Source organism: Lutjanus erythropterus, chromosome 17, assembly GCF_056507025.1.
Source record: "Lutjanus erythropterus isolate fLutEry1 chromosome 17, fLutEry1.hap2, whole genome shotgun sequence".
Classification (NCBI taxonomy): Eukaryota; Metazoa; Chordata; class Actinopteri; order Lutjaniformes; family Lutjanidae; genus Lutjanus; species Lutjanus erythropterus.
This window is the reverse complement of record NC_139333.1, coordinates 30583811-30610625: the sequence shown is the minus strand read 5'-3', so window position 1 is coordinate 30610625 and position 26815 is coordinate 30583811. Positions and strand designations below refer to the sequence as shown.

Here is a 26815-nt window from a genome sequence, read left to right as displayed (position 1 = left end):
TTTCATTCTGCTGTGTCACTTGTCTTTTTAATCCTGGCTCTTGTGTCTGTCCTCCCGCAGCATCTGTCCTATGGTAACGGCAGTCTGCACGTAGACGCAGCCTTCCAGCAGACACTGTGGAGTGTGGCTCCCATCTGTTCTGGCAGTGAAGTAGCACAAGGTACACCTGTCTGTGTTTTTCTCTCTGTTTCCTTTTTTCCAGTCCTCTATCTTTTCTGCTTTTTAAAATCTTTCTTGCTTGCTGCTTGTACTGTGGTTTTACTGTCTTTTCTTCTGGCTTTTGTACATTGTTTTATTGTTGCTTCCTGTTTTGACACAACTTAACTTGTGAGGTTGAATTCAGATTTCTTGGACACATTCGATGCACCATGTTTTCAAGTGTAATAATACTCTGAAGACAACAAAAATACAGTGAACTGAACTAATCAGTTTGTAATTCATAGATAACAGTGTTCACATCATCAGCTGATTAAAACAGTGTTTGAATGTGGACAAAAGTGTTGACGTGATATAAAAACTTTGTTTTGATCATGAAGCCTCATGTTTCTCTATGTTCTGTGGTTTATCAGTGAAGTGTATGAACTGCACTGCAGGCTGGAGTCTGTTAACAGTGAGAAACACACAGGTAGATCTGCATTATACACTCATCTCCAAACATCTGCATCTATGGAAACACATTTCTACCAAAAAGAAGATCCTGAAGTCATTAGAATGAGAAACACTATCAGAATAATATCTTGGAATCTCAAAATAATGGTTTAGTATATCAAAATAATGAGAAACGTTCTCAAAATGACTTGCATACTTAACAAAAATCATCAATCACTGTCATAACTCTCAGATCACTCAAAATACTCTTGTCATGTTTTAATATGAAATACATATATATGTGCACTAATTAATAAGACAACTGACATATTTTTTACTGATAAGAATTGTAGTGACACATTTCATGTAAGACGTCAGAGTGTTACCATTGAACCTCAGAGTAATCACATCACTGTTGTTGTTTGTAATTATGTTAGTTGTGGGGTTTTTTGACATGTAATTTTAATTCTTGTACATGTCAGGCATCATCTGCATTCAAACCAAAAGTCCATCTCTCTTTTTGTATTAGTCGTTGCAGTTATTCTAGGATTTGAATTTTTGAGTTGAATGAAAACATTTACAAATAAAATAAATACAAAATACATGTAGTTAATACATTAGTTCAAAATTAAAAAATGTCAACTATTGAACTAGTGAAAGTTAACCAGTTCATTTTAATCTCTATGAACTGAACTTTGAACGAACTTGCTGAACTTACTGAACTTGCACGACATTGTCTACATTGGTAACGGCACATATTAGCCAGTAAATATAGGCTATACTAACATCTGGTTTGACAGAATATCAAAGCATTTAATATGCATTCTTTGGCAAAATGCTCCAGAAAATGCAAAGTATGTTTGTAAACTTTTCCAGAGCTGTGAAATATTAAATAATCCATCATTACTCACTACAACAGAGCCTTTCGTACTCTCTGTACATAAACTACAGGGTCCATGAACTATGAACTTTAAAGTACAAAAATGAGAAATTATTGGTTATCTAATGGTGTCAGCAAAAAATCATATCATGCATCCGTAGCACTATGGAATTAGGACACAGCAATTGTCTTTGGATATTGCCTGTCATAGGACTGAACTTCCGTCAGTCTGCTGGTGTGTATACACTGTATGTGAGCAGGTGGGTTTGAGAAGTGCTTGTCCCTGTTGTGTTTAATATCATAATTGGCCTGCTGCTCTCGATCCTTGCTGTCCTCCTCCCACGTCAGCACCGTCAGCTTCATCACAACACTCACATGAGTTTTAAAATTGTGCAAAGTGTGGATGAGGTAGCATGTGTACTGCAAACCTGACTGCCTCTTTCTCTGTGTTATGATTCATATATTGTCTGTCACCTTGTGTTCTGTCTGTCCTTCTCCCTCTTTCTCACCCTTCTCTGCACTCTTCTCCCCCACGTCTGACTTCATTTATTTTTTCTGCTTCCCTTCTTTTTGCTTCTCCTCCCCTTTTTCTCCCTTTTTCTCTCTCGCCTGCAGGTTTCCTGATAGGAGGGGACGTCCTGCGCCTCCTTCACGGTCACATGGACGAGTGTCTGACTGTTCCATCTGGAGAGCATGGAGACGAGCAGAGGAGGTAACGTGCACTGATAATTAAAACTGGCCTGATTTATGGGCTTGAGGTCGTCGGTTTAGTAACATTTTCATCTCATGTGGTTGTATGGAGCAGTTTGTACCTGCAGTGATTCTGTGCAGACATTTTGATCAGATCCCAGTTTTTACCTGACAACTGTGAGCATAAACCTGCTAAATTATAAAATTAGACACAGGATATTGAGTCAGTAGCAGAGGTGGCAAAAGTCCACACATTTTGTTCTCAGCAAATGTCCTCTGGAGGAAATTGCTTCTGACTGTTTCTGTGCAAAGCTGACTGAACCTCACTTTTCTCCAGGGTCAAGTCTCCCTCTGTCTTTTTTCTTTTGTTGCATCTTTTATTTTGTTTTTTTAACTTGTTGCATTGTTTTCATCCTGTTACGTCTTTTGTGTTGTTTTCATCTTGTCTCATCTTTTACGTAGTTTTTGTCTTGTTACATCTTTTACACAGTTTTCGTTTTGTTATGTCTTTTATGTCGTTTTTGTCTTATGTTTTTCATGACGTTATCGTCTTCTTACATTTTCCACAGTTTTCGTTTTATTACATCCTTTTTTTTGTATTGTTGCATTGTTTGTCTTGTTACATTTTTATGTTGTTTTTGTCTTGCTACAATTTTCACATAGTTTCTGTTTTATTACATTATTTTTTGTCTTGTTATGTATCGTTGCGTTGTTTCCATCTTGTTGTCTTATTACATTTTTACGTAGTTTTTGTCTTGTTACGTCATAGTCATCTTGTTACACGTTTTATGTTGTTTCCGTCTTGTTATGTCTTTTACAAGTTTCCCTCTTGTTACGTCTTATACTGTTTTTGTCTTGTTACGTCGTATACTTCCTGTTATGCCTTTTTATGTAACAAGTAACAAGCATGTTTGAAAATGTAAGGCATCAAAAGTACAAATATTTGTCTTCAAATGTAGGAAGTAAAAGTCAAAATGTTGTCAGAAAAACAAATACTCAAGAAAAGTACAGATACTTGAAAAATCTACTTAAGTATAGTAACAAAGTATTTGTACTTAGTTACTTCCCATCTCTGGTCAGTAGGTGTCATATTTGATTGCTGTCACTCAGTTATAGACATTCATAAAGAAAGTCAGTACAGTAGCAGCAGCAGGAGGCTAACATTTATTGTCCTTCAATGTCAAAGTGTTCAACAGAAAGAACAACATACTCAGTGTTGTGCAAATCTTAGAAGCTGCAGTTGGAGTTTCATGCATTCTAAAACCATTTTTTCTTTCTTTGAAAAGACATACAGAGATGAGATTGGAGGCAGGAGGTCTACTGATCACAGGAATCACCACCTCCTCCTGTTCCAATAATGCATGTAATAATAATAACAATAATAATAATAATAATAATAATACACATTTTTCCTCTGGCCTGTAGTTTTATTTATCCACCTAGATAGTTTTTTTTACCTTGAGAGGCAGTCTGTTTGTGTCTGTTTGCCTCATGTTTGTCACTTGTTGATGGGGCAACAGAACAACACAGATTGGCTGTTTGTGTGTCACTCATAGCACCTAGGGATATGATTGCCTGTTTGCGAGCCAGGGCAGGAGCACACGTGGGGTTTCTCTGTTAAATAATTGGCTGTTCATGTGTCACTCGTAGCTGATAGGTTGTTCATCTGGGGTGCCTTTGTTGTAGGTTTGTGCTTTGAGCACCACAAGCAGAGTGCTGTAAGTCCATTATATTGGAGAGAAGGCAGACATCTCTACAGCTGATATCTCCAAAATCTGCAATTCACACCAAACCTATCTAGATGGATAAATAGTACTACAAGTAAGAGGGAAAATATGTAATTTATATAATATTTTGGGGTGAACTGTCCCTTTAAACTTGCCTCTTCTTCACCCTCCACTTTAAAAATCCAGTATTCAGCTTCCGTTGTGAGGAAACGTAGCACGGCCTGCAGGAAAGGAAAGTAACTCCCATTACAGCCTGAGCAGCGCTGTGACTCAGACAGGCAGGACTATTAATAATTATAGTTTTAAGATGTTCCCAAAGGGGACGGCCATGTTGTTAAACAATGCCGGTGAGAGGGACTGTGTTCTACTGTGTGTTCTCCTGCTCACCGTCTGCTGAGATCTGTTACTGACTCATCCAGGTGGTAGCAGACTGTATCTACACGTTCAGTACATCAGAGGACTGGAGTGTGCATCGATATGTGTAGAAAAGTATGTATGATGTCTATGAAGGTGTGATTGTTTTGTTTTTTTCCCCCCAGGACGGTGCACTATGAGGGGGGAGCAGTGTCCAGTCACGCCAGGTCCCTGTGGAGGCTGGAGACACTGCGGGTCGTGTGAGTAAAATCAAGTTGATTCACAAAAAGAAACACACACACACTCAGGTCAGCACACACAGATGTGTTTTATCTTTTGTCGAGCTCATACTTGCCAACCCGACTGATTTTCCTAGGAGACTCACGTTTTCCATTTCCCTCTCCCTGTTTCCTCCCAGGATCACAGCTTTCCTGTATTTCTCCCTATTTCTGACAAATTTTCACACTTTTTTTTTTTTTTTTAATTTTCATTTTCACAACCCTTTCTGGCACTGTACAACGTGCACAACCTCTACAACTTCTAAGTCTCCTGTTTCCACCCAGACAACACAGCTACACCAAACTAGACTAAGAAGAATTCCCATTACTTAAGGAATGTTTTAACTAAAAGGGTGTGTATTTTGTAAAATCTGCCCAGTCAGTTTTCTTTTAAGGGCAGGGCAAAAAATAATTGCATGAAATAAAATCTGAGTTTATGCCAGAGGTGCAACCTGTTCTGTATTCTTTCCTGACAATCAAAAGTGAAATGAGAATGATTTAACATGAAAAATCTGTTGCAGTGTACTTTTCATTCTTTAAAAGTCACAAAATGGAGGAAATAAAGTCTCTGAAACTCAGATTTCTCCGCTGTGTGCGGTCAGTGCTGGGGGTTCCTCACAGTGTGAAGAGTCTGTCATGAATTGGTAGAGTACATGTTAATAATACTACAACTTTTACTCACAGTGTGTTAGTCAACACCTTTTAAATGGCTTCAGTAGTTGCTAAGCAGCAGCAGTATCAGGGTCTGACCGTACCTGATTCCAGGTTGTTGATCAGGCAGCAGCTTCCTATTTTTACCATTTCTATGTAAAAGTGCTAATGCTCTTCTGTCATTATACTCCACATTTCAGTGATGGAAAAGTGATATTGAAAGTAGTAAAACATATGTAGCTTAAAAACTTCTTTTTTTTTTAACACACAAAGTGTGAAAAATTAAAAGGATTTCACCAAAAGCGAGTTTTCAGAATATTTCTTGACTTGATTACTGTGTACTTCTGAACTGCTCACATGTTAAACAAACATTGTTACACACCTAAAATGAATCCAAGTGATATCAAACTTGTGTGTAATAAAAGTATCACCTCTGACAACCCACTGACAAAAGGAGGGAATCTACTGGCTCCTCACCATTTGATTCAATTCTGATTCAAAGGGCTACAGTTTCATTATAAAGCAATTATCAGTGCATCTTTTTTCTTCCTTTACACTGACTACTTGCTCCTTTAAAAACATAGTGTATTTGTAATAATTGCGTGTGAATGCTGCCAGCACACATAGAGATCTTAAACATTTGCATTTTGATAAACAGTTTTCAAGCCAGAAACTCAGTTCAAACGATTCAATCAATTATGAGCAATTTTGGCATCAGACTGTCTACAAATATTAAAATATTCCACATCATTCAAACATTATTATATTATAAAGGCAGCGATTCAGTTTGGTGTCAACCTGTCTACAAAATCAAATATTCCACCTTCATTATGGGTTTTGTTCTACAGCAATTCAGTTTAGCATCAGGTTAGCATCAGTCAGAGACACGTATAAATACAGCAACTGTAGATTATTTTAGATCTATCCTGATGAACATCTTAAACAAGCTGAAGTCTGGCAGTTGTTGCTTTGCTGCATCTGTGCTGTGAACATCTGTGACTCGGCTGAACAGGACTGTGTGCTGGAGTGAATGAACATCAGCCTTCAGGGTCTTAATTTAGTTTCTGCACTATATTTAACATGTTTATGTTTTAACCCTTACTTTGGAACAGCAGAACATGCTGTAAACACAACATTCATAGAGCCTATTATCACTGAATAAAACTGTTACAGCTAATGTGTTGGCAGACAGTTGCCTGGTTACACATCTGGCTGACACAGAGCAGCATGTACACATGGTGAGTTCAATAATCACTTTTCTTTTAGCTCTGCTTTGGTCACCACCAACTCTTGATAAAATGTGGTTTCTGTAGCAGCTCTACATTCACAGCAGCCTAATGCAGTCTGTCCACTGATAACCATGGACAGGTTTGTGATAGTTCAAGAGGAAACACTACAAGTGAACAGGGTCAAATGTTAAATGTTCACTAATAGTCTCAACATGGAACATCCACAGCTGATTTCCTAGATTAAGACAAATCATTTCTTGTATTACGGGTTTTCTGAAATTTTATCCTTAAATATACAAATGAAGCATTATCCAAAGGTGTCCACACAAAGTACACACATTCTTTGCTCAAGCAGAAGTACAGATATTGTGTAAAAAAAAAAAAAAAAAAAGTACTGATTAAGAAATCAGTCTTGATGTTGGAAGGCAGTGCACAGTGATGGAAAATAAATATAATCAGTAATTCATTCACTCAAATGCATTAAAACTAAAGTAACAATCCTGTAAGGAGTAAAAACTACAGATATTTGTGTGAGAATGTAGGGAATAAAAGTAACAAGTTTCCAGAAGAATAAATACACAAGTAAAGTACAGATACCTGAAGACTACTTAAGTACAGCAACAAAGTGTGTAGTTTTTACTTCCCACCTCTGGCACTATCTGATACTAACTTCTGGTGAATCAACAGGCGCAAATAGACAAAGTGTGCTAAAATAAACTCCTAAATGTGCCTTTGAATACTTTCTGTCCACCAGTCTGAAAGAAGACATGTTATGGAAAGAAAACAGACCCAAGTCTCAAAATTGTCCAGTACATGAAAAAAAACTGTCCCTAAATACATTTGTATTTAAGGTGAGACACTCCAGGCAAAACAGACTGTAATTATACAGGTAACTGTAATAATACAGTCAAATAACAGGAGCCAGTTGAGTTTAGATTCTGCTCTGGTGGTGTATACTGCTGAGAGAATCAGTTGGCACACAGTGATGCAGGGCCTCTGAAGGTCTGGGGACGTCTCCTGGTGTCCCCAGCTGATAATATGACCTTGTGTGAGGCTGAAGGGAACTGAAGAGATGATGGTTTGTAACTATGAGTAATAACGTTCATATTAAACAGTCATTTATATAAAATATACATTAGTGACATTGAAAGTGAAATTTCACTTTATATAGTATACATGTAGTATCATTTGATCAGCCACATTTCTTCATGTGTGTGACTGTGTTTGTGTCCAGGTGGAGCGGGAGTCACATCCGCTGGGGTCAGCCATTCAGACTGAGACATGTGACTACAGGGAAGTATCTGAGTCTGATAGAAGACAAATCTCTGCTGCTGATGGACAAAGAGAAAGCTGATGTCAAGTCCACAGCGTTCTGCTTCAGGTCTTCCAAGGTAACAACATCCACAGCGCTGTCTGTGAAGGATATGATTGCTGATTATGTATTATTTCACCATAACTGAAGGAAAGCAATGTGTTTTAATGGGCTGATTATCCTGGTGCAATACTTTACAAGGTCAGGTACAGGCAAACATCATTTTGCATCGCATGGTATTTTCTGTAAGCACAATGAATGGAGACTGTGGGATGACTGTATTGTCTGCCTGTCTCTGGGTAGACTGACTGCTCTGAATTCACTGACCTTCATTCAGGATAAGAATAAGACATAACACTTTTATAAACAAAGTTACAAAGTGCTGCACAGAGTGAAACAATAAAACATGCTGAAGTAATGAAACAACATCAGGAATTAGTAATAGTAAAACAACAAAGAACAAAAAAGTAAACCAAGACATGCCAAAGCAATTTAACACATTTATATAGCACATTTTCATACAAGGTAGACACACAGTGTGTACACAAGCTAAAGTTAAAACCAATTAGAATTCAAATTAAAATAAATTAAGACCAGCATTCAATCAGTAAAATAGTAAGATGCGAGAATTCAAACCATTTGAAAGGAAGAAAAATAAGATATAATAAGATCAAATAACATAATTAAAACCAACAGTTGACAAATAAGAATATAAAAGCATGTGAGGTAAAAGAAATGAGTGCAACTAAAATAAGATAAAAATTAAATTTAAAACATTAAAAACAAAGAGCACATTGAGGTGATTAAAAGCAGCCATTCTCAACAGCAGGGTTGTAGTCCCAGAGACAGTAGAACTGCAAAATGATGACGTTAAAAAAAGGACAATTTTATTATTTTTTTAATGTACAAATGTGCTTAAGAATTCACAGAAATTCAAAAAAAAATTAAAATCCTCCATTTAACTGACCAATTAGCTTTTAATATCATCACGGCAGTCTAGACACATGATCAGGAACAGACTTGTACTACGTGTTAGCAGGCCAGCGCTCCCTCAGAGGCAGTGACGCCAAATGGATTGGAAGTTTTCTTTACATCAGAAGCAGGTCTGATGTTACAGAAGGCTGAGAACCCCTGATTTAACCCCCTCATGCACCTTTAACTTTTACTGCACAGATGAATCCCAAAGGACAAAAATGTCCCCCCTGTTAAAACTATGTCATATGGGGGACTTACATGTTACATTCCAGTTTATTTATTTATTCATTTATTTATTTATTTATTTGGTAAATCCTTTAATCAGCTTCAGTCCTGATCATAACAACCAAATGTTCATTGATTTTCAGATATTTAAGATGCCACTGTGTTTTTTAAGTAATAAAATTGATTTTGCTTCAGAAGAAATAGTCACACTTAAATGCCTAAGAACAAAAATATCCCTTTCCCAAGACTGGCATAAAAAATATTATACAGTAATATTATTTCCACTTTTTTGTTCAACCTTTTAACCAGTCCTCATCATAAGTACCAAATATTCATTCATTCATTTTCAGAATTTTAAAGGATGTTGTGTGTTCTCTGATCAAGCAGGAGACATCAGCCTGTAAACTTCTGACTGAGGCCGCACTATGACTCATAAGAGATTAACACAATTGATTGTTGGTCATTTGTGCTTGAAATTTGATTCAAATAGTTAATCAGTTATCAACAGTGTGGCTGATTAATTTTCTGTTGGTAAAGTAATCTAATCAAAACTAATTACTCTTCTGATGGTCAGTGGGATTGGTAGGTTTTTGAACTGAATCTAAAACAGATGTTTACAAAGTTTGTCTTTGGGGACATAATGTACAGTTGAAAAAGGTCATTACAGTATATCATCACAATACTCAGCATATCACAAAATGTTTAAAATCACAATAATATTGTACCTTAACAGTAGTGTTTCCACTGTTTATCACAAAATATAACGTCAAAAGTAAAATGATCTGAAAATGTCCTGCTACTTTTTAACTGGCTAACATACCACTCACTGTAACTGTGCTGGGAAAATGTGAACACAGGCAGGAGAATCCAACCAGACACTGAGATAAAGAGACAGCCAGACGTCTCGCTAATGGTCTCTTTAAGGTCAAATAAACACACTTTACAGTTATTAAAATGGTATTAAAATGAGTTCTGTATCCAGATGTGTTCTCCAGATTGTTGTATGGATTACATCTACCTAAGATCCAAGCCACCTCCAGATGTGGCCTTGCAGATCTGATCACATTCTGATCACATGCATTTACACCTTGCATTAGCATGAGTTTCTCCTTACCCAGATAATGTATCCAGGTACAGATCGCATTTTAATACCAGGTGTAAATGGATTACATTGAGACTGTTTCATAACCAGGTAAAAACTCACTATAAAAACTTTAAGTATGATGATAAGACTGTATCATGGGGTCTCTGGTGAGTCCCACCCCCTAATAATGAAGAGGTATCCTTCATTATGTATCATGTTGTAACATTGAATCAGTCATTAACCACAGTGTTCACTTTGTTTCTGTCTTTCTCTTTTCAGGAAAAGTTAGACCCTGGTGTAAAGAAAGAGGTGGATGGGATGGGAGTTCCTGACATTAAATATGGAGACTCTGTGTGTTACATCCAACATGTTGACACCTGCCTGTGGCTCACCTACCAGACTGTTGATGCCAAATGTGCGCGCATGGGTGGAGTACAGAGAAAGGTACGTTACGGCCATTACCACACTGCACCTTAAAGAACTTTTTATCACCCGTGTCATTTTTTTGGTAACTGCAGTCCATGTTCTGCCTGTAGTTCTTCCTTAAGGGCATAATATTCACCATTTTCCTAAAAAAAAAACCCAAAAAACAATATATAGACTCGTATAAGCATAATTATCACTACTGATCCACTAGAAGAGTGTGGTGGTGTCTGCATCTGCATCTGCTTGTGCTTCAGCCTGTTTTGCAGTGGTGTGTAGCCCTCAGCTATTACAACACACAGGTTTTTAGCTCTGAACTCAATTACAATGCAGTAACCAACAGTTACATGATAATCTCTGTTCCTCTCATCTGTTCCCAGTCTGTGAGAGCTGCAGAAAGAGTTTTACACACATATATACACACATAGAGGCAGAGCAGACTGAGGATTGCTTTGGCTGCATTCACACAAAATCCAGCATCATGCAGAGGTGTGGGCATGTTTTGTGCTTCAGAACATAACAGAGAATGTAGCATTTTATTCATGTCAAAAGTGAAATAATGCTTGACTCTAGATTGCAGTTCCAAATAAAAAATCAATCAAAATCAAAAGCGGGATGGTCAGTTCACCTAAGATTTCTTCACAGACAACACAGCATAGCTTGCCGTTTACTTGAAGCTGCACTTTTCTAACTTTTTAAAGAAAGACATGACAATGTAATTGATAATTGTCAGGCCAGTGATCTGTTCTGTACAAGTCAAGACTTGATAATCTAACAGTGACCATAGCTGTCAGTGCAAATAAGTGTATTTAAACTGAAAATTGCATTGAATCATGACACACCTATTACTTTTGTTCTTATAGCCATTCTCATCATTAAAAATTCAATCAGAAAACTATGGAAGCCCATTTTCACCAGTGAATGAGAATAAAATCCCCATGTCATAATTATGAGATGAAATGTATGACTTTTTATCTCATAATGAGACGTGAGTTCATAATAACTGATAATTTTGACTTTGTATCCTATAATTGACTTTTTATCTCATACTTATGACTTTTTATTTCATAGTTATGACTTACCATGGGGATATTTTTTTTTCTTTCACCGACAGATATGAGTTTTCATAGAAAACAGCCTGTATGGCTTCAAATTAAAATTTCCTTATTTAGGTCAGTTGACACAATGTTAACTTCAACCACAGGGGTCCTTGGATGCTCTCTCGTCATCCTCTTGTCATTGTCTTGTTTTTATTTAGCCTCAGACAGACTGAAGACAGCTGAGGTTATACATCATCTTTGTGGTCAGTGAGGTCACTGTTTTTCAAACACTTGCTTCTTTTTTCAGGCCATCATGCATCACGAGGGTCACATGGACGACGGGCTGACACTGTCTCGCTCACAACACGAGGAGAGTCGCACTGCCAGAGTCATCCGCAGCACTGTCTTTCTGTTCAACCTGTTCATCAGGTGGATTACTGCGCACACACACACACACACACACACACACACACACACACACACACACACACACACACAGATATGTGATACAGAAGCTCCAATAGAACAGTATGGTAATAAGACAGTATCAGAGGCTGCTGTGTGTGTCAGGTAGGATTAAACTCCTGCAGCAGCAGCAGCAGAATAATCTGAGAAGTTAAAGTGACATTTTGTGATTAACAGGGATTTATTGCAGCAGATAGTGATGCACTTGTGAAAAAGGCTTTGAACAACGAGCCCAAGCAGCTGTGAGAAATTCAACAGGAACAAGATTCTTGATCCTTGAATACAGCTGTGCAAAACCAAACTGTCCAGCTACACCACTGTCCCATGTGTCCATCAAGTATATTAACAAACATGCTGCAGTTTCTCTTGAATGCTAGGACAGTCCATCCCATAATGTGAATGTACTGCAGCTTTTTACCATTTTCCTTGGAGATGGAAGCAGAAATGAAGCTCAGGGGAATACTGGCTGCTCAGATTGAACATGAGGCACGATACTGATAGTGCCTTCATTAAAAGCAAATGTCTCGCACTTACAATAATGTACACTGTGCGTGTGAGTCAGCAAACACGCTGCACTCTGCTTTAATGTCCTTTTAATTTGAGGAGAGCCGTCTCCTTCAGTGAACATGTGGCAGGTTGTTGCAGAGTAGCTTTCTCTACCATGTGACGTATTTCTGTAACGCAACAAGCAGCTGTATTCCTGTCTGAAGCCTCAGCAGCTGTTCTCTGTGTGCTGCCAAGAGTTAGAACAGTTACAAACATGTTGCAGTTTCAAGCCTGCAAGCAAGTGCAGCTCACAGGGCTCTTATGGGTGCTGGAAATCTTTGAAAACACTTGAATGTAATACAGTGTTTTTTAAGGTTTGAAACGTGCTTGGTTTTTGGATTGTGGTGCTTGAAACTGTAATGTCATTACTTTCATAATAGCTGAAATCAGGGAACTTTCTTCAAAATGATTCAAAGTGATTAATTGATTAATTGGACCTATTTTTCAAGTGAAAAGATTGTGACAGGACTAAAAATATGGAGCACATGGACGTATGCAGTGATGCATTTATTGCCAAACAGTAATGTAGAATGAAATCAAGAACTTTAGTTTGGGGCAACATTTGTTAAAGGGATAGTTCACCAAAAATGAAAATTCAGTCATCTACTCACCCTCATGGCGATTGAAAGTTGGATTTAGTTTCTTAGTCCACAAAACACTGCTGGAGTTTCACAGGAAAACAGTGTTGCAGAATCTCCCAAACAATGGAAGTGAATGGTGACCAGCTTTCAAATGTACAAGAAAGAAACAACTGGAAAAAAAACAAACAAACAAAAAAATAAAACGAGATGCCTCCACACTGCTCGTCTGGCATCATCAGCCACTCAGTTCAGACAGTGTGCACATGAAAGTGGCTCCAAGTTAAGGATCTACAGTGAAGATTCAGGCTAAAAACATGGTGTAAAGAACATTTTTTTTGTCAACTTGGCATGTTGGGGCTTTAGAAGACTTGGATTACACCAGATGAGCAGCATGGAGGCATTTTATGCTTTTTATTCTGTTGTTTTTTACATTTGAAAACTGGTCACCATTCACTTCCATTGTTTGGGAGATTCTGCAACTTCTGTGTTTTGTGGTCTGAAAAAAACTAAACCTGACCTTCGATTGGAATGAAGGTGAGTAGATAATGACTGAATTTTAATTTTTGAGTGAACTATCCCTTCAATTCTGGTACAACTGAAAGTAGAATTCAGGACAGCTGCAGGAAACTGAGGGAAAAAAAAGAGTCATTTTATGTACTCTTTTTTTTTTATCATAAATAGCACATGAATTCTTCAGTTATGTCTGAAACTTCCATAAAGGCGTTCTTGAGAGATCGCCGTCACAAAAGGTTTTCAAGGGTTTTCAAAAATTCAGAATCGCAGACATCTTTTAGCATACGTTCATGAATGCACACAAAAAATTAGGCTGATCTTTCAAGTAGTATTTAAGATAAGCTGCGGACAAGCTGCAGGTTCATTGGTTGATGCACACATACAAGCGACTGAACAGTGCACTATGAGAAAGTTTGCTTCCATCTCTTGGCCCGTAGACAAGCCACTTGAATTGATGTAGCTGTATGTTAAACATTAAGCCCAGTACATTAGTTTGGACTTGAGAATCATCACAGCCATTCATCAAAGCAGTGGAGAGCAGCAGGGAGGAGCACATAAACACTCCGCTCAGCCTGACAAGCCTGTCACAACCAACCAGCTCAGCCGAAACACAGCAGCCTGAGAGCATCGTAATTCTCAACACAAACTCACTGCAGATATTAAAAGTTGTTACTCAGACAGCTACACAACACATGGACACTGACTTACAAAACTTTTGCATATAAATCAGCCTGCAACAGAATGTCAGGCAGTAAATAGCAGCAGTCCAGCAGCAGCCGTCAAAAGAGTTACGATGACAGTGAGTGACGTCCTCTGCTCTGTCTGCTGCAGGGGTCTGGACACACTGAGGAAAAAGGGGAAGAGCTCCACTCTAGATCTACCAATAGATTCAGTCAGCCTGAGTCTGCAGGACCTGATTGGCTACTTCCAACCTCCTGGAGACCACCTGGAACATGAAGACAAGCAGAACCGGCTGAGAGCTCTGAAGAACAGACAGAATCTCTTTCAGGAGGAGGTAAGGAGTGTGTGTGTGTGTCTGTGTGTTTACCTAAAATCTCATTCTGTTTTATAATCTAACACAAATTAGGAACTCAGCTTGAGGTGCTTGAAGTGCCAGAAAATACATTTGGAAAATTCAAATGTCAAATTCAAATTCTTAGCTGTACAGTATAATTTGTTCAGTGTGACATCTCTTTGAACAGTTTTGTTGATAATATTCACATTAAGTTCAAACAATAACCGCTTTTTATTATTAATTAATGATTTTTATTTATTTATTTTTAAATATCATTTATTTTTCTATTGAAGTATAACACAGAAACCATTGAGAAAGTCATGTGTAAAAACGTGCCAGGGACTGGCATCATGCCTCCCGCACAGTCTTATTTACTAGGGGTGTTTTTGCGTGTTGTGTTTGTTCTGTGAGCTTTAAAAAAAAAAAAAAAAAGGTGTGACATTGTATAAAACATAGATGAAAACAGAATGTCTCTGAAAAAGACGTTGTCTGGATGGCAGCATACGTCGCTTATGTTAAAATTAGATGGTAGATGAGATGAAAACATCAACCACAGGAGCTCCCCTGTACTGTGACAGTTCTACATTGTAAGAGTCCCTTAACTAAACTGCAGCTGGACTTTCACAGTGTGTTAACAGTTAAAACCTGCTCCTACACACTGTCACTATCTGTGATCCACTTTATTTGATTATAATGTCCTGAATAAACCAGTAAAACCAGCGGTGTGTGTGTGTCTGCAGGGGATGATCAGCCTGGTGTTGGAGTGTATTGATCGTCTTCACGTCTACAGCAGTGCAGCTCACTTTGCTGAGGCAGTGGGGAGGGAGGCAGGAGAGGCCTGGAGCTCCATCCTCAACTCCCTCTACCAACTACTGGGTACACACACACTCTCACACACTGACACATACATGACAAATGTTATTATGTTAAGCCAGATTTTACTAAGAGCTTTATTTCAAATTAAATGAAACTGACTATTCAAAGAAAAGAAAATGGACTCTGGAAAGATGAAGTTAAAATGAAAATGTTCAACACTGATGTTAAAATAAGGAGACAAGGACAAGCTGCTGCTACGCTTTCACTACTATAACATAATAGCAGCACCCTTTTAGTCTCTCATGTCTCTCTTCTCTTGCCTTCTTCTGTCCTCTCCTGTCCTGCTCCCAGCTGCACTGATCAGAGGAAACAGGAAGAACTGTGCTCAGTTTTCCGGTTCGTTGGATTGGCTGATCAGCAGACTGGAGAGACTGGAGGCCTCCTCTGGTAGGTCAGCATGCCTTTAACCACACAGTCACAATACACAACTGATCACCGCTGGATCCTGATCATGTTTCCTCAGGACACAACAGCAGGTGAGAGAAACCTGAGGGCTGTACTTCAGAAGAGGCTCAACACAGCCAGGAGTTCTTTGCATGAGCTGCTTGACAAAATATAAAACCCCAGTCAGAGATAATAGGTATCACAGCGGTGTTCAGGCTTTCTTCTCCACACTGTGCGTCATTTGACTCTTCTTCTGCACAAAGTGAAGCGATCACAAGCTGTCCACTTCAGTCAAGATGAACAAGTTATTATAATGAAGAGCTGTGGAAAATATAAAAAATACATTACAGCAAAAAGCAACACTGTTGCTGCAAATAAGGCAGGAGAAGAAGAATGCTGTCAGAAAATGACTGATGGACTGAATGGGATCTTAATGCTGCCGTTTTTTACTAACATGACAACTGCACATTAAACAGTTAAACTCCATACAGCAGATTTAAACATGATGCTGTCAGTCTGACACTGTCCCATGATGACAGAGACGTGCAGATTAGTTTTTGGCCAAATCAAAGTAAAATGAATGTAACTGATTGAAGATTAAGATAATCAGTTTTCTGAGTTGCAGTATCAGCAATGCAAAACAGACTTTAAATAGTTACTGTTAATAATGTTCACAGTGGTCTGTAGCTGCTTCATCATTCTTTTAGTTCAGTTGTGCTGCTGTTACATTTTATTATATATATAATGATCAAACTCTTGGCAACTAAACCATGTAAGAGGTCAACTTCCTAGTGAGAACATTTTTTATTAAATGTAGACGTCTTACAAAGTTGACAAAATGTTCCATTTTTCAGATGTATTTTTTGGTGCTTTGCAGAGCAACACAAGCTGAGTGCCATTTAGTCCCATTATACTGGAGAGAAGGCAACATCTGTACAGCTGATATCTCCAAACCTCTGTCAATGGTTGAATAGTTTTACAGGCCGTGGAAAATCATGTATTTTTGATCTCTGAGGTGCACAGCGGACTGACTGTGAGCAGGTCGCAGTGACTCAGTGACTCCTCTGGACTTCCTGTCAGACCGAGGAGCTTCTTTTAGCTTTAAAATTAATGAATAAATCAAAAACTGAAGTGTCCTAAAGTTAGGACTGACACTGACATCTTATTGTTGGGAGTTTGTTCCATCTCAAACAGTCAGGAGCTCCTCCTAGCCTCAGGATGAGTTGTGATTACAGTCCCTGGTTTGAATACTTACTGTACGTAGTCATTCTCACTATACTTATGTTGTATTTCCAGGTATCCTGGAGGTGCTTCACTGTGTGCTGGTGGAAAGTCCTGAGGCCCTGAACATAATCAAAGAGGGACACATCAAATCCATCATCTCTCTGCTGGACAAGCATGGACGCAACCACAAGGTATTCTTATACACAGGGCTGGGATGGTTACTTTAAAGATGGATATCAGTACAGTTACTAATTACCAAAATCCAAGTATCACAGTATTAAAGTAATGTAACTTGATTGCTTTCTGTTACTTTTGCATTACCTCAGTATAAAATATGGTGAAATTGTTTAGCCTAAGATAATGTTTTAGAGCTGCAACTAATGATTATTTTCATTATTGATTAGTTGGTCAATTATTTTCACAATTAATCTATTAGTTGTTTGGTCCATAAAATGTCAGAAAATGGTAAAAAGTGTTGATCAAAGTCCAAGATGACGTCCTCAAATGTCTTGTTTTGTCCACAACTCAAAGATATTCAGTTTACTGTCAGAGAGAAGAAACCAGAAAATATTCACATTTAAGAAGCTGAAATCAGAGAATTTGGACTATTTCCCTTTATAAATGACTCAAAACAATAATCATTTATCAAAATATATGCATATTCAGTTGACTAATAATAGATTTGAAAGTGTTTAATGGTTTTTTTTTTCAGATGTTCCTTCCTTTGTTGTGCACAAGACAAATAAATGTTGCTAGTGAAAGCATTTTTTCACTGGAGGTCATGATAATGAATTGACAGCTGCGTGTCACTGTGCATGATAGGATATTGTTCTTTATTTTGAAATTGTAATCCTACTAATAATCCACATTTTTACTAAGTGTATCTGTTTATATTGTTTATCTGTAACTGTAATGGAATATAGTTAATCTTTTTTTGCATCCAAATTATGTAATACCATTACATGTAATCCGTTTCTCCTCAGGTCTGCTTATACACTGCATATGTAGTGTATTTATATATATACATATATGAGAAAAGTACCACACGTGTACAAACTTCTATTATACACCTTGAAATGTGTTTTAAAGTTGTGTCCACATGTTTATTTGTGTGCTGTGAGAAGGTTTCCAGGAATCTGTTGGTAGAACCTGAGGCAGCTGAATCCTGCCAGCAGCATTGATTTAAACATTTAGGCACATTTTCTTTACTGAGCAGAGACACTGACAACAAACCATTCTCAAGAGAGAGAAAACACACAGAGCTGCAGCTCCACCAATCAAATCAGTCGATCAGGAGTCCTGCAGCTCAGTCTGGGTGCTGTTAAGTGTTTGTATACATTTGTTTATACTGTGACAATTATATCTCCACAACACTGATATATTCTCTGGTGTGTGTGTGTGTGTGTGTGTGTGTGTGTGTGTGTGTGTGTGTGTACCATCCAGGTTCTAGATGTGTTGTGTTCACTGTGTGTGTGTCATGGTGTGGCGGTGCGCTCCAACCAGCACCTGATCTGTGACAACCTGCTGCCAGGAAGAGATCTGTTACTGCAGACCCGCCTGATCAACCACGTAAGCAGGTATACACACACACACACACACACACACACACACACACACACACACACACACACAAACACACACAAAATGTAGCTGAAACAAATGCATGAATTCTGAGTAAGTAGCTAAGTAGATTACATAGTGTAATGCATACTTAAATAAGACCTAATAACAATAACATGAGTAGTTGTAATTTGTTACTTCTACCTTTGCTAATCAGTGTCACTTTCTCTATTTGACAGTAAAATAATATATTAAATAATGTTTTTTAAGTATTTCAAAAACTCAAATACAAGCTCTTAAAGTATTTTATTACAAAAGTGCATCTTATTTTTTTCTACCCAGCAAAATCTAGAGTTGCAAAATAAATGTTTCTTAAAAACATTTAACTGAAACACTGTCAACTATCAACAGCAAATACTTTTCTGGTGTTCAGAAAGTACAGAAATTGTCATTGTTTGCCCAGTAGCAGGTAAAGTTCAGACTTCTCAGTTCAGATGGATCACTGACCGTCTCTCCTCTCCTCAGCATGCGTCCCAACATCTTCCTGGGGGTCAGCGACGGCTCTGCCCAGTACAGGAAGTGGTACTACGAGCTGATCGTGGATCAGGCGCTGCCATTCGTCACAGCAGAGGCGACTCACCTCAGGGTGGGCTGGGCCAACACCAGCGGCTACGCGCCCTACCCCAGTGGGGGGGAGGGGTGGGGAGGCAACGGAGTGGGTGATGACCTCTACTCCTACGGCTTTGATGGACTTCACCTCTGGTCAGGTGAGCTGTGTGTGTGTATGGCTGGTACTTTTACTTTTATATAATAACCAGCTAAACAATCTTTGTACTTCTTTCTGCCTAGCACAAAGTTATGACAGGCTATTTTCATATTTTGAAATAATAAGACAACCGACCATGAAAAGCACTTATTGCATGTGAATGAAACAGAAATTGCCCTCAAACGGATTGTTCCAGATGTTAAACTTAAACCAGATTCAAACCGTTTCCTCTTTGTGCAGGCTGCATCGCGCGAACTGTTAACTCACCCAACCAGCACCTTCTGAGAGCGGAGGACGTGGTGAGCTGCTGCCTGGACCTCAGCGTGCCCAGCATCTCCTTCAGGATCAATGGCCAGCCCGTTCAGGGCATGTTTGAAAACTTCAACTCTGACGGCCTCTTCTTCCCTGTGGCCAGCTTCTCTGCTGGAGTCAAGTCAGTGCCTCACAAAATAAACACTCACTTACTGTCTGTAGCCCTCACGTCAGAGGAAGCTTGACTGTATTTTGTCTGACTATAACAAACATTAACCATAAAGTTTCAAAAAGGTGGTGCTGAACAACAGAGTCACCTACAGTGACACAAAAAAGTAGATTTCTTTTATATTTTTGTAGTACAAGTTACGCTATGTTGTAATAATCATCCACAAGCTCTTTTACTGACTGAGCAGATGGAAAATGAATGAACTTATTTCTTACTAAAATACACAGGATCTTATTATTCTCCATCTACAGTAGAATGACATCACATTTCATATTAATTTGAATATGCACTGTGCATCATTTGTAGAATTAAAAGTAAGTGTCTGTCTTATGCTGTTTCAGAATCTTTATTGAACAACTGGTTAAAAATAAGATTGCAGGACTAGATGTTACCCATTTTCTAAGAAAATGTGTGTGAGAGCTAGAGGCTATTGGCTGCTGCATCTGTGACCAGCTGTTACAGTGTCTGTCAGTGTGAACGTTGTATGTGTGTCTGTATGTAGAAATATAAAAGTTACAGAAAATGTAAATTATAACAGCATTGTCCTTAAAGAGCTGATCATTTTGTCTACCTCCCTGTTAGGATGCAGTTAATTTTGAGGGATTTTATTTTGAAACAGCCTTGTCATACTGAGCTTCCAGTTAAGATACAGTTACTGTTTGGGGTTTTATTTTATTTTATTTTATTTTATAAAAGTTTTACACTGCAACATGTCATTGTAACAATTACTTGGTTGATCAGTGCCCATCAAGGGACTGGTGTTGCTTTAGTTTTGGCTATAAACACGTGTGCAACACGTCGGACACTGCTTATGCAACTGTCAGTGTTCTTTTTTACTTGTCCCTTACAAATAAACAAATAAACTGAAAGAAATAGGTCCATGCCAAGTATTCTGTTAACATATAGTGACCATTGGGAGCTTTTATTTATAAAAACAAGTTTCATCATGAGCTTCCTGTTAAGATATTGTTACTCTCTGGGCCTTTTATTTTGAAATCTAAGCTCATCTCCAGTTGACAATTGGAAGCTTTAAATTGAAAAACAAGCCTTGTCCTGAGCTTCCTGTTAAGATATTGCTACTTTCTGGGGCTTTTATTCTGAAAAACTAGGCCTATATCTAGTTGACAATTGGGAGCTTCAAATTGAAAAACAAGCCTCATCCTACGCTTCTTGTCAAGAGACCTTTACTTTCTGGGGCTTTATTTTGAAAAACTAAGCCCATCTCTAGTTGACAGTCATTGTAAGAGCTTCAAATTGAAAAGCCATGCCTCATCCTAAGCTTTCTATTAAGATATTGTTACTTTCTGGGGTTCTTATTTTGAAAAATTAAGCCCATTCTTATTGTTTTATTAATTTATTTACATATTGCCAAAAGAATGTAAATAAAGACATTTCTCCATGTTGAACCATAATCTCTCCTCCCTGACTCCTCCTCCTGTCCACTGTCACACTGCAGGGTGCGTTTCCTCCTCGGTGGTCGTCATGGGGAGTTTAAGTTCCTCCCTCCTCCAGGTTACGCTCCCTGCTATGAGGCGGTGCTGCCCAGAGAGAAGCTGAAGCTGGAGCCCAGTCAAGATCAGACTGCAGCCAGAGACCTGCTAGGACCCACCATCACCCTGAGCCAGGCTGCGTTCACCCCCACACCTGTGGACACCAGTCAGGTACACACCACTGTCAGGTTATTATCAGCAGCCAGTGTTGCCAGATGTAAAATACAGAGATATCGTACTTATCGCATTTTAACAAAAATGATTGTATATACGGAAACAACCTGGGAAGCAGCCAGGATGCTACACTGAACAGCAAGACAGAGTATGACTTTACACAGAATCAGCCACAGCTCACCACACAGTCACTCATTCTGTTCTTACCCATCAAAATAAAAGCCCGACTGTGTCACTGCTCTACTGATGCTGATGTGACTCGTTGCTCTCAAGCAGAGTTTTGTTGCTGTTTTATGGAAATGTCAAAATGTTTTTGTAATTACTGATCGTACATTGTACAGTTATTAAAATTATGGTACAAAGAAATTATCACATATCTGGCAGCAGTGGTAGCAGCACAGAGGAGGGGTCATTGAAAGAGACCAGAAGTGTTATACATTAGATAAAAAAAAACATAATGAAAAAAGATCTCTATGAAACTGTGAAATAACTTTTTTTATCCTTTCATAACTATGAAACTTTATTCCATTTTTATTCCAAAAGAGCCTCCAAAATCTGTTTCCATGCCACTTTTCCTGGTGAATGTTGTCAAGGTTTGAAGAGTTGCTGGAAATCCTTGAAAACACTTGAATTTTCATTCAATTTCATTTTAAATGGCATTACTTCTACAATAAAATACAGTGTTTTCCCTGCCTGTCTAACTCAAAGGTGGGCCACCTCTGTATCACTGGCTACCACCTTTGTTTAAATATGAACAAACATGCAGAGGCTTTTTTTTGTCAAAATTCTGCATTTTCTACATCTACTTAACTGTCACCTGGTCACATTGGAAAGATCTTTTCATCATTCTTGTCTTCACTTTTGCATCAGGCTCTGTGAGCTTTTGTTTTATCAAGAAATAGAGCCACAAGAGTAAAATGTGGAATCTGGAAAATATTGCACAATATTTGTTTTTATGTTGATTCCGGTGCCAGAGTAAACAGTGTCATTTGTCACAGTCTTTGTTTTATTATCTCTGTATAAAATCTAAATCACTGTGGACACTTCCGTCTGTCAAATCATGATTTTGTTACTTAAGTGTCCACTCCAGCCTTCACCACCTTTGTCTCACAAACATCTAAAGAAAACCCTGAAATACGTCAGACATCTGCTCAGACACATGGTATAGGATGTCTGCCCACAGACAGGTGGCACATTTCGAAACATGAAACTTTCCTTTCCGTAAAATTCTTATCACAAACGATAATTGTAGTTCTTTACAGCACGTCTGATTTAATGTGATGAAGAAGTGAACTAATCATTGTGAATAATATGTAATTTACTACAGCTGTAAGTGTGAAAATGTACCTTGAAAATTCTTGAAAATGCTTGAATTTGACTTTGGAAAAGATGAAGGAACCCAGCGTTTTATTTCATGCCAATGTTTATGACTCTTCCTGTGTGATCACAACAAAGAGAGCAGAGCCAGACTGAAGCAGCAGAGGACTCATATCTGAAGCGATTTAAATCAGTTGTGTCTGTGTTTGTTTGTAGATTGTGCTGCCGCCTCACTTGGAGAGGATCAGGGAGAAGCTGGCAGAAAACATCCATGAGCTGTGGGTGATGAACAAGATCGAACTGGGCTGGACCTACGGTGCAGTGAGTATCAGACAAACAGCACAGGGCTGATTATGAGCCTCTTTCACACATGCTCCACTTTACATCAATTTACGGGCAATTTAACATGTTGGTCTCGTGTTTGAGGACAAAAAAGCACCATTTAACAGCTTGATGAAGCCTGAAATGTTCTGTATTCTATGTCTGAAAAGAGCTATCTGATCAGTAAGGTGTTAATGGTGTTTTGCACATTTGACAACAGAAGCTTTATCTCTCTGTCCTTTTGGAATTGCCACAGTGGCTGAGTGCTCAGTTGGCAGAGCTTTGACCCATCTCTGTGGCCAGTGTTGGGCAAGTTACTTTCAACAAAAGAATATATTTCAATTGCTAGTTTCTTTCACTTGGAAGTAATAAATTACATCCATTTTTCCAGTCTGTTTTTTTGACAATATGTGCATAAATGTCAAGATGATGCCCCAAAAAAGGCACCGAACAAATGTATCTATCTCACAGTTTTTTGTTTTATGGCAGGATCACAATAACCAAATTACAAATTACTGAGCAGTAACCAATCAAACTAATTTGGCTATTTAAAAAATATCGCCCTAAAAGAAATAAGAATAATAGACCATTTAGGCCAAAGTACCTTTCTGAACAGATTTAATCTGTGTGAAATCTGTGTGAAACTGTCTAACACAATTACAGCAGAAACTGTAAAAAAAAAACTGTTTGCAACAGTCACTGTATAAAATGAATATCACACTGTCAAATTTAAAATTTTACTATAAAAACATCAGATGCACCACACTACTTTCCTGTGTTTAAAAAAGATCATATTCTGACATCAGAACACTGAGTGAAGTTTATAAAGAATGAAGAACAGAGACATCAGTCATTATCTCCATCCTGTCCTCTCATGCTGAAGTCATTCACTGTCTTCAGAGAGGACGGGCTGTTTGTCTCAACCAGCAGTAACTTCACAACAGTTAAATCAATTTTAATATACTAACATTTATATTTGTAGGCCCCATTAGAATTTGATGATTGATGTAACTCCAATATGTCTACATGCGTCCAGGTGTCCTCTGGTTCCTGGTGTCCTGAGATCAAATGGTGCCAAACAACAGGCTCCCTTACCATCCTTACCTTTATGTTTTTTGTGTGTGTGTGTTTCAGGTGCGAGACGATAACAAGCGGCAGCACCCCTGTCTGGTGGAGTTCTCCAAGCTTCCTGAACAGGAGCGCAGCTACAACTTACAGATGTCCCTGGAGACTCTCAAGTAATGCATCAGTGCAGTGAGCAGCATGAGATCTGACATTTAGATCAAATATTCATCTGTGACACCATTAAGCCCTGCTGACACACTCAGGACCTGTTCATACTGTACTTTCTGTTGACTCACTAAGTGAGTTTCTGTGTAATCAGTAGAGTTATGGGTGATGTTTGGGTCATTATCAGACATCTGAACACTAAATTACATGTTTGATCGTGTCTGTGTGTGTGTGTGTGTGTGTGTGTGTGTGTGTGTGTGTGTGTGTGTGTGTGTGTGTGTTACAGAACCCTTCTGGCCTTGGGTTGTCATGTTGGCCTTGCAGATGAACACGCTGTAGAGAAAGTCAAGAGCATGAAGTTGTCACCAACGTAAGTCACCTAACAGCTAAGTAATGCCACAATTCACTCTGGGTGCAGGATGATACTTAAATAATGTGATGAGACAGTGATGAGGACAGTGGGACAATTCAGATAAACTAATAAAAAGTCATACTGTAGCTGATCAGAGCAGCAGAGGCTCTTCAGCACATGCAGGTTGTTTAGCAGCTGGCTAGCTAACGATCCAGTGATTCGACTCTATCTGTGCAGCTATGAGTTGTCCAGTGGTTATAAACCTGCTCCTCTGGACCTGAGTCACATCAAACTGACCTCCACCCAGGAAGCCATGGTGGACAAACTGGCTGAGAACGCACACAATGTCTGGGCAAGAGACCGCATCCGCCAGGGCTGGACCTATGGCATCCAACAGGTAGGAGGCTGTGACACACACTGCTAAATACAGGCCACTATTTAGCCTGTGTGTGTGTGTGTGTGTGTGTGTACGTGTGTGCATATGTGTTATATGTTGACGAAGAGATGACTTAGTGTTTTGTTTGTGTCTGTCAGTTGTTGAGTGACCTGTGTGATTTGCTGACTGGTCAAGAGAACTGCAGTGGGTTCAGCATCCACAGGTCCTACAGGACCCAACACAAACTGTGATGCAGGAAAATTGTAACACTCATTTTGATTATGAGTGAATCAGTGATGACGATGTCTCGAAATAACCGCTGGATTGTGAAGAAGTCCTCCCACATGACTGTAGACTAGACTGAATCCAAGCATGTCCACTGGCGTCACCATGGTGTCACCAATTGTTATGTTTAAATGCAGAGAAAAAGAATGTAATTTCATTATGTTATTACAATAACAGGGAAGCATTAGAACAGTGTTTCTGGGGAACCACTTTTTAAAAATGACAAACCATCCCAATTGAGGCCCTACTAATAAATCTTGGGAAGAGTTAATTTGTGCATGAATAAACATTTTTGTTGCCATTTGTGCATCGCCTTGTATTGTCTTGATGCATTTTACTGAAGTCATACACATTTTAAATACTTAATAAATGAGAAATGCATTTATTTATGCTAAGTTAACTGGCCATTTTATTATTTTATTTCCTCTCACCAGGAAAAAAATATAGGACATTCTAGCCTGCCTCATAAATGAGGCACGATAAGTGCATTTTAACAGGCTTTATTTTAAATCTTAAATTTGCTGAATTTCTTCCATAGACTTTTACTTATTCGTTGACCCAAATACAATCTCCTGTGACCCACCTGTGGGTCCCGACCCAGCTTTTGGGCCTGCATTGAGCCTGGGATCTTGTGGGTCCTGTGGGACACAATGCATATTTTGTGGGAGCGGCTGTTTTGCCACTGTCCTTCAGTCCTTAGCTGTCCTCTGTATGTGTGTGTTGTTGTGTCTGTTCATTCATAATGTACCTGAAAGATCTGATTGTTCAAAATGTATTATTACTGAGTGTGGTGGACATTAACCAAGCATATAAACCTTCACCATTTCAGGTACTTATACTTTACTTATTGCGTCTATGTTATGCTAACATTGTACTTTTTATTGAGAATCAGGTTTCCAAAGAGGTTTACACATACAAGGAATTTGACTTGGTGATTTTGGTGTATAAAAATGCATGTCAAGAAGCATAAAAAGAAATATAAAAATATGTACAGTATGTAAGGCTGTACAGTTCTGTGCAGCAGTGTTCAAAATATTTTTGAGCAAAGGTTCTCAGTGTACAGTCTAAGAATATTTGAAATGTGCAAGACAGTATCTGAAGAAGATGTAGTTCAAAAAATGTGCGTTAATGTAACACAGAGTTGTAGAAAACAAATGCTTATGCAACTCTACTACTCAGCAATACATAAAGCAGTTCAGATCAGCTCCACCTCAACCTGCTCCAACTTTAAAACACTGCTTACCTGCTGTTGCATCAGTGTCAGGGATCAGGCAGGTAGGCTCAAGGACACAGGTGATAAAAAGCACGGAAGCATGAAAAGTTTAGGTCAGCTATACAAAAAGCACCTGAGGATTGAACTTAACACAAGTGACCTAACAATTCAAAAGGAAGGTTTATGTCGA

The 26815-nt window shown here is 38.6% G+C and overlaps 1 protein-coding gene across 1 annotated transcript in view; it reads left to right on the top strand.

The window, feature by feature from the left end:
- The window catches only part of ryr2a (ryanodine receptor 2a (cardiac)), a 239346-nt gene that overhangs the window by 111617 nt on the left and 100914 nt on the right, over positions 1-26815 (top strand). Inside the window, exons 7-24 of the mRNA XM_084740136.1 lie at positions 61-160; positions 2084-2180; positions 4425-4499; positions 7632-7788; positions 10273-10437; positions 11764-11885; positions 14393-14576; positions 15317-15452; positions 15744-15839; positions 17133-17251; positions 18504-18637; positions 19146-19387; positions 19627-19819; positions 21324-21528; positions 23065-23169; positions 24304-24407; positions 24686-24769; positions 24989-25148. Coding sequence (XP_084596262.1) covers positions 61-160; positions 2084-2180; positions 4425-4499; positions 7632-7788; positions 10273-10437; positions 11764-11885; positions 14393-14576; positions 15317-15452; positions 15744-15839; positions 17133-17251; positions 18504-18637; positions 19146-19387; positions 19627-19819; positions 21324-21528; positions 23065-23169; positions 24304-24407; positions 24686-24769; positions 24989-25148 — 2478 coding nt within the window. The remainder of the gene's footprint in view (positions 1-60; positions 161-2083; positions 2181-4424; positions 4500-7631; positions 7789-10272; positions 10438-11763; positions 11886-14392; positions 14577-15316; positions 15453-15743; positions 15840-17132; positions 17252-18503; positions 18638-19145; positions 19388-19626; positions 19820-21323; positions 21529-23064; positions 23170-24303; positions 24408-24685; positions 24770-24988; positions 25149-26815) is intronic.